General features: G+C 32.2%; 1 protein-coding gene across 1 annotated transcript; it reads left to right on the top strand.

Moving 5' to 3' along the window:
* Window positions 1–3,322: 3,322 nt before the first annotated feature.
* On the top strand, window positions 3,323–6,839 carry LOC103941040 (abscisic acid 8'-hydroxylase 4). Its single transcript, XM_009351224.3, has 9 exons — window positions 3,323–3,666; window positions 3,799–4,129; window positions 4,587–4,736; window positions 4,824–5,072; window positions 5,164–5,253; window positions 5,471–5,549; window positions 5,660–5,766; window positions 5,929–6,047; window positions 6,468–6,839. The coding sequence occupies exons 1-9, from the start codon at window positions 3,467–3,469 to the stop codon at window positions 6,616–6,618; spliced, it is 1,476 nt and encodes a 491-aa protein (XP_009349499.2). The 5' UTR covers window positions 3,323–3,466; the 3' UTR covers window positions 6,619–6,839.
* The last annotated feature ends 1,440 nt before the right edge of the window (window positions 6,840–8,279 follow it).

The raw sequence follows: 8,279 nt of genomic DNA, 5'->3' as shown, positions 1-8,279 counted from the left end.
TAAGATTGTAAGTCTTTCTCAAAAGTTTACACCTCCATTTACAAAATCTCCAAGCATATACAAACAATTTTGACGGTTTGGATCGTTGAAATTAGTTTTGGAGAATTCTTAAAACGATAGATTGACTAACACTTAAAGTTTATTTATACTTTCATTAAGTATAACATAAGATTTTGTGGTATCCACTTGTGTAAATATTTTAAATTGAAGATTGAATTCATTCATTGTATTCATATAGGGTCAAGGAGTGTAGTTATAAAAAAATCATCAAAATCGGAGTTAAAATAACCGTTAAATCGTGATTTTTCATTTATAACCGTTGAAAAGTTTTGTCCCGTTACTTGATCTCTGAATGTTTTTTTTTTGTGATTTTTTGCTGATGTGATCTCCAAGCATATACAAACAATTTTGACGGTTTGGATCGTTGAAATTAGTTTTGGAGAATTCGTAAAACGATAGATTGACTAACACTTAGAGTTTATTTATACTTTTATTAAGTATAACATAAGATTTTGTGGTATTCACTTGTGTAAATATTTTAAATTGAAGATCGAATTCATTCATTGTATTCATATAGGGTCAAAGAGTGTAGTTATAAAAAATCATCAAAATCGGAGTTAAAATAACCGTTAAATCGTGATTTTTCGTTTATAACCGTTGAAAAGCTTTGTCCCGTTACTTGATCTCTGAATGTTTTTTTTTTGTGATTTTTTGCTGATGTGATCTCCAAGAATATACAAACAATTTTGACGGTTTGGATCGTTGAAATGAGTTTTGGAGAATTCGTAAAACGATAGATTGACTAACACTTAGCGTTTATTTATACTTTCATTAAGTATAACATAAGATTTTGTGGTATTCACTTGTGTAAATATTTTAAATTGAAGATCGAATTCATTCATTGTATTCATATAGGGTCAAGGAGTGTAGTTATAAAAAATCATCAAAATTGGAGTTAAAATAACCGTTAAATCGTGATTTTTCGTTTATAACCGTTGAAAAGCTTTGTCCCGTTACTTGATCTCTGAATGTTTTTTTTTTGTGATTTTTTGCTGATGTGATCTCCAAGCATATACAAACAATTTTGACGGTTTGGATCGTTGAAATTAGTTTTGGAGAATTCGTAAAATGATATATTGACTAACACTTAGAGTTTATTTATACTTTCATTAAGTATAACATAAGATTTTGTGGTATCCACTTGTGTAAATATTTTAAATTGAAGATCGAATTCATTCATTGTATTCATATAGGGTCAAGGAGTGTAGTTATAAAAAATCATCAAAATCGGAGTTAAAATAACCGTTAAATCGTGATTTTTCGTTTATAACCGTTGAAAAGCTTTGTCCCGTTACTTGATCTCTGAATGTTTTTTTTTTTGTGATTTTTTGCTGATGTGATCTCCAAGCATATACAAACAATTTTGACGGTTTGGATTGTTGAAATTAGTTTTGGAGAGTTCGTAAAACGATAGATTGACTAACACTTAGAGTTTATTTATACTTTTATTAAGTATAACATAAGATTTTGTGGTATTCACTTGTGTAAATATTTTAAATTGAAGATCGAATTCATTCATTGTATTCATATAAGGTCAAGGAGTGTAGTTATAAAAAATCATCAAAATCGAAGTTAAAATAACCGTTAAATTGTGATTTTTCGTTTATAACCGTTGAAAAGCTTTGTCCCGTTACTTGATCTATGAATGTTTATTTTTTATGATTTTTTGTTGATGTGATCTCAAAGCATATACAAACAAGTTTGACGGTTAGGATCGTTGAAATTAGTTTTGGAGAATTCGTATGATATCAATCAAGTTCTTTGTGTGTGTGTGTGTATATAACTATATATATATATATTTATTTATTAAGTAGATTTAAATCTATTTATTTTGTACGTATAAATTATAATTGACTGGTACACGGAATAGTACATACATCACGTGTCACGTGTGTCATTATAAAAATAGTGAGATATGTCATGACAGTCATGTGTGTGATAAAAGTTAATAACTTAAAAAAAAAAAAAAATTTCGCACCACTTCTATTAATTTTCATTTTTCCCTCTCTTTTTTGTTTCCTTTTCAACTTTTTCTTATCATTTTCACTTTTCCCTCCAACATCTTTCTCTAATTCCCTCACTTTTTTGTTTTATTTTCAACTTTTCTTAACATTTTCATTTTCCCTCCATTTTTTTTTTCCAAAAAGGGCGGCAAGTTGGCAATGGCTAGAAATTGATTATTGAAATTTGAATGGAAACAAATCACGTCAAATTTCAATGGATGCAAAATCATGCAATGCATCATGCATATTAAATTATTAATTAATAATTATTATAGTTTTTATAAAATTTAATATATATATAATTATTATAGATAGACTTAATATTTTGGGGTATAATTATTATAGTATATATAATTATTATAAATTTTATAGTTAATTTAATATATATATATATATATATATTTATTATAATTTTTAGGGGTATAAAATTGTAAAATTAATGTAGATAATTATTACAGTATTTTTTTAGTGTTATAAAATTATAAAAATAATATTCTGCTTATCGTGTATCGTGTTACCCACGTGTATACCCGAACCAACCCGTTATCTTAACAGGTGCTTATCGGGTTACCCGATAACGACCCGATTTGTTATCGTGTCGATCCAAACACCTGTTAATTTCGTGTCGTGTCGTGTCGGGTTATCGGGTCGTGTCAGAAATTGCCAGGTCTACCTAACAGCAAGGACTATTAGATCTTTAGCATACAACTTATATCCTCAACCAAAAATTAGTGACAAACCTATAACTGTCCAATTTAAACACCATTTCTTTCACTGAAACAAAAAAAGGAAAGGAAACATTTTCTAGCTGTCAAAAGCTTAACATTAGATGACTATGGCAATCCAATTTGAAAGCTACCTCGTATAAAAAAAATTCCTATTTCATTGAAAAAAATAAAAAATTTATAAGATGATGCATTAATTCTTATATATTTTGAGGGCTGACATGTTGATATAGTTTAACCGTAACCATTCAAATAGAAGGGGAGGGAAGGGAAGAGAAAAAAAAAAAAAAAAAAAAAAAAAAAAAAGAAAAAAGGAGAGAATCCTACTCTCATGTTCTTATCCTAAAGCAACATAGTATAGGAGCAGCTGTTATTCACAAGTCAGAACGGTGAATCTCATGGCAAGAGTAATTTCTAGAACCCATCATTAATTTCACTCTTAATTTTAAACTCAAATCAGATTTTGTCTTCTGCAGCGTCAGGCCACCTCTTCCTTTTCACTCTATATATACCCCAACCCACCTCATCTCTTCTCCTTGACTTCATACTTGATCTCCTCAGCCATCATCCATCATCCATCTTTTTCTTCGTATACACACTCATCTAATTATTCATCAGAAACCCTACTAGTATTCAGAGAGAGAGATAGAGAGAGAGAGAGAGAGGTGCTACATTTGTATGGAGATTGCTTCTGTTTTAATATGCATATTCCTCTTCCTCTCAACTCTTTTCTCATACCACTTGATAAAGAAACAAAAGAGAAATTGTATGCACAAAGCTAAACTCCCCCCAGGCTCAATGGGGTGGCCTTACATAGGAGAGACTCTCCAAATGTACTCTATGGACCCAAACGTATTCTTTGCTACAAAGCAGAAAAGGTTCTAATCTAATCCAATCAATATTACCAAACCCTAATTGCTATATATATATATATATATGTGTTAATGTTTCTTCTACAGGAATTTGATCTTAATTTGGTGTATCTTTCCCTTCTGTCTTGTGTTCATCAGGTATGGAGATGTATTCAAAACCCACATACTCGGATGCCCTTGTGTCATGCTGGCAAGCCCTGAGGCCACAAAGTTTGTGCTGGTGACTCATGCCCACTTGTTCAAACCCACATACCCGAAGAGCAAGGAGAAGTTGATTGGTCCTTCTGCTCTCTTCTTTCACCAAGGAGATTACCATAGTAGCCTTAGGAAACTCATTCAGAACTCTCTGTCCCCCAATCCCAACACTATTCAGAAACTAGTTCCTGACATTGAAGCATTGGTCATTTCTGCCTTGGACTCATGGGCTGAAGGACGCAAAGTCATCAACACGTATCATGAGATGAAAAAGGTTAGTGGTACATATCTAATTTGACTCCAAAAACATTCCTCTTTTCTCTTCAACTTCCTTTTTTTTTTCCAAAGTCTTTGGAATGAATAAATCAAAGAAGAATCAAAGAAAATGAGTGCAGAAGGAAAAAGCGGACATGTGATAATCAGAGTCCAAATTTTTTTTTTTTACCAACATGCTGAGTAATTAATTAGAAGCTAACTACTTTTTAAACTAGTCTTTCGCTCTAATTAACCCCATGTTGCTTAGTCTTTTTGGTAGGTGGGTTTGTTCTAATATGCTTCTTATGTGTTTGTCTTATGTAGTTTACACACATAAGCACACGTCATTGATGTGTTTTTTACTTTTTTATTGTTTATTTATTTATTTATTTATTTTATGAGTTACTTCCTTCAGTTTTGTTTGGATCAAGTAAATATTATTCTAATTATATGGATTTCATTTTGTCCCTTTACAGTTCTCCTTTGATGTTGGCTTTCTGGCTATCTTTGGTCAGTTGGATGAGACTTACAGAGATAAGCTCAAGGAGAATTACTGCATAGTTGATAAGGGTTACAATTCCTTCCCAACAAAAATACCTGGAACTGCATATCAGAAAGCTCTCTTGGTAAGCAACACTGGTCTAATTCTATATTTAAATTTAACATATTACATATGACTTTTTAAACTGACAGAACCCCTTTTATTTCGAAAGGCAAGGAAGAGGCTTGGTGAGATTTTGAGTCAGATAATTTGTGAGAGGAAGGAAAAGAAAACCATGCAGAATGATTTATTGGGTCATCTGCTGAATTTCCAAGATGAAAATGGGCAAACTTTAACTGAGGATCAAATTTCTGATAACATCATTGGAGTTCTGTTTGCAGCCCAAGACACTACAGCTAGTGCTCTAACATGGGTTCTCAAGTACCTCCACGATAACCCGAAAATTCTTGAAGCTGTGGAGGTAAAACTTTCGTGCTATAAAGTTTGCAAATTTTACACAAATTGTGCAAGTGAAAGATTGGTTTATGTTGAGCTGTGATATGTTATTGCAGGCTGAGCAGAAGGCCATATATGAAGCTAATGAATTATCTAAGAAGACCTTGAGTTGGGCACTGATTAAGAACATGCCACTCACATATAGGGTAAGCCAACTCACACTAGCCATCCAAATATTCAAAAGCGAAGTGATTTTTGTACTCATTTTCTCCTCTGCCCTCTCCGGCCGTTGAATAAATCAAAGAAGCATTAATGTACATAATTAATAGGAGAGTGCAGAGTAAGAAAATGAGCCTGAAAATCACTATTTTTTTTTTTTAAATGGGAAAAATTTTACCGAGCTGGATATGTATGAAATTTCAGGTTATATTGGAGAGCTTGAGGATGGCAAGTATAATATCTTTCACATTTAGGGAAGCTGTGGTTGATGTAGAATTCAAAGGTGAGGAATTTAAGTTCATTTTTATGCCATTTAAGTAGAAAAATACAAGTAATTAAAGAGGTTTTATTTCCATAAATTTCGTTTCAAAGTTGATCAAAAAAATATTGCAGGATATCTTATACCAAAGGGCTGGAAGGTGATGCCATTGTTTAGGAACATACATCATAGTCCAGAATTCTTCTCAGATCCTCAAAATTTTGATCCATCTAGGTTTGAGGTATGTAGAGACACTGATATCAGCTGGATTCTGTCATTTTTTTTGCTTTTTTTTTTTTTTTTCCCTTCTCTCTCTCCTCAAACAAAAACAAATTCTATTGAAAAGATCAAACTTGATTTTTTTTTTCCTTATATTTTATTTTTGTGGTTGTGGGCAAAATAGGTTGGTCCAAGGCCTAACACTTTCATGCCATTTGGGAAAGGAGTGCATGCTTGTCCAGGAAATGAGCTTGCCAAGTTGGAGATGCTCAGTTTGGTCCACCACCTTGTGACCAAATTCAGGTACACAAAACAAATATGCAAATATCATTTTTGTTTTTTTTTCATTAGAATTGTCTACATTATATCCTTAGGTTCTTAAAAAGAATAATATGTATAAAATTTGATGCAACTTACTATTGTTTCTGCATCTAATCTTTTTTTTTTTCTCGAACAAACTTTCATTAGAGTGATGATCCTCTAGGGACAGAAATACAATCATAATACATGTAACGTGTAACAAACAAGATGTTTGTGAAAACCAAACTAAATTATTATGATATTAATGTTCAAGTTCAGCTATTGCATTGCATCCGCTGTATCTAAAACCGTGTTAGTAAAACAATCATGTTAAAACATTTTCACTGAAATGTGTAAAGATTGTGTGTTGATCCCAAATTAGAAAGCTCTTGTTGTTGATATTTTAATGATTTGTGATTGCAGGTGGGAAGTGGTGGGATCACAAAGTGGGATTCAGTATGGTCCATTTCCAATTCCTCAGCATGGACTGCCAGCCAGATTTTGGAAAGAATCCAACCAATCTCAAACAAAACTTGGGGGGCCACTAATTGATCGCCTTCCCCAACCAACTTAATTACTCATGTTAATAACCTTCCTAAAACCCAATTAATTTTCACTAGTCCTCTTGTTTTTCAGATGGGGGTCTCTGTCTCTCTATGTCTTTAGAAGTAGTCTATCATTTATCTTCCATGTAATTTTTAAGGGTGATTTTGATCATCTCTATAAGAAACTTCAATGATTAAGGGGTAAGCCTTTTATCTTACCCTATGAGCCGATTTGTTATTGCCTATTATTGTAACTTTGTTCTAAGCTAATCAAATGTAGGTAGTGATAACAAAACATGTTCAAGCTATAGTTTATAAAAAAAAAAAAAAAAAAAAAAACTATTACTTTATTCACGTTGTTGTTGACGATGAAATTTAAATTCAAAACATCCAACAAATAGATATTGAATATCATTAAACCAAATAGTCATTGGCACTATTATATCAAGAAGGAAATGCTTCAAGCTAGATGTGCCTTCTCAGTACAAATATACAACATTACAACTGCAAGAAAGAACATATTTTTCTAGAATATAGTTTAGAAATATTTTTAAAATGACTGAAATCGTTTTTAAAGAAACTGTTTTTGAGTTTCAAAAGCTCTTCAAGCTGGTACTTCTAATAGAATGAACACTGATTAAATTACTACACACTCGGCCTCTTCGATCAATAAGGTGGAGATCAATAGCTAAGCTTTGTTTATGATATCTCACTGTTTATGGCAGATTGAGAATCAGATTCCAACATGATGGAAGAGAAGCCAACCTTTAATTGTCATTTGCAACATGAAGGTGACTTCCATTCACATGACAAGACAACAAAAACGAAGGGACCATACTATAACTCAAAACGCCTAAACCAAGCAATTGAATGGTCATGCTTCATGTTAATAGATAAAATTTCCACAATACAATAAAAGACGTATATAAGATAGCAAAAATATTAGGCCAAATAATACAACAAGGGCAACGAACAAAACAAATGCCGCACAAACAACTATGAAGTCCACATCTCTCTGGTCAAATCCACAAAGCTTTAAACAACGCATGAGCCTATATGTGTCACCACGTAGAGCAATATTTGCCATCAAACGCCGCATCTTGCCAAGAAGATATTGGATAACGTCTAGTCTATTCCAGGAGCATCTCCAATTGGGTTATACCGAAAATGCTCATAACTACCCTATTATGAACAACTTTAAAATATACATTGCTTTTTCAAATGTGCCTTCGTTTTACTTTAATCAACTTCTAACTTTGCAATTTATTGCTTTAATTTCTAATTAAGGGCACGTTCACTTAGCAGAAACGAAAAATTGAAAGAATCAGGAGTTTAAAAGAAGGAGAAGTAACAAAAGGGAATCAAATCAATTAGCGCCCCCTAGTTGATTTGATTCTTTATTTTTACATATTTGATTACAGACAGTTAATTTCCTTATGTGCCACAAAAGTAAACGTAAAGGAAAGTTAAAAAATGAAAAGATTCACTTACCCATTACTTTAGTAAGCACATGAAACTCAAGAATCAAAACTATCAATTTACATTTCTTGTAATTAAACATGGCTGTATGGAAAATATTTCCAAAGACGTCTTTCTTCCACAATAAATTTGCTTTATCCAAATGGGTTTACAAAAGTTTGCTACCTCATTTGATGTATTGGACTGGGGTGGAGGCCCATCGACCATAATA

The sequence above is a fragment of a genome, unplaced genomic scaffold (genome assembly GCF_019419815.1).
Source record: "Pyrus x bretschneideri cultivar Hongxiangsu unplaced genomic scaffold, Pyrus_bretschneideri_v1 Contig64, whole genome shotgun sequence".
Taxonomy (NCBI): Eukaryota; Viridiplantae; Streptophyta; class Magnoliopsida; order Rosales; family Rosaceae; genus Pyrus; species Pyrus x bretschneideri.
This window is presented reverse-complemented; position numbering and strand designations above follow the sequence as displayed.

Excerpts from the sequence above, each read along its gene's own strand:
- LOC103941040 (XM_009351224.3), top strand. The coding sequence starts at position 3,467 with ATGGAGATTGCTTCTGTTTTAATATGCATATTCCTCTTCCTCTCAACT. Across the intron at positions 3,667-3,798 it reads TTTGCTACAAAGCAGAAAAG|GTATGGAGATGTATTCAAAA; the intron begins GTTCTAATCTAA and ends TGTGTTCATCAG. Across the intron at positions 5,254-5,470 it reads ACATGCCACTCACATATAGG|GTTATATTGGAGAGCTTGAG; the intron begins GTAAGCCAACTC and ends ATGAAATTTCAG.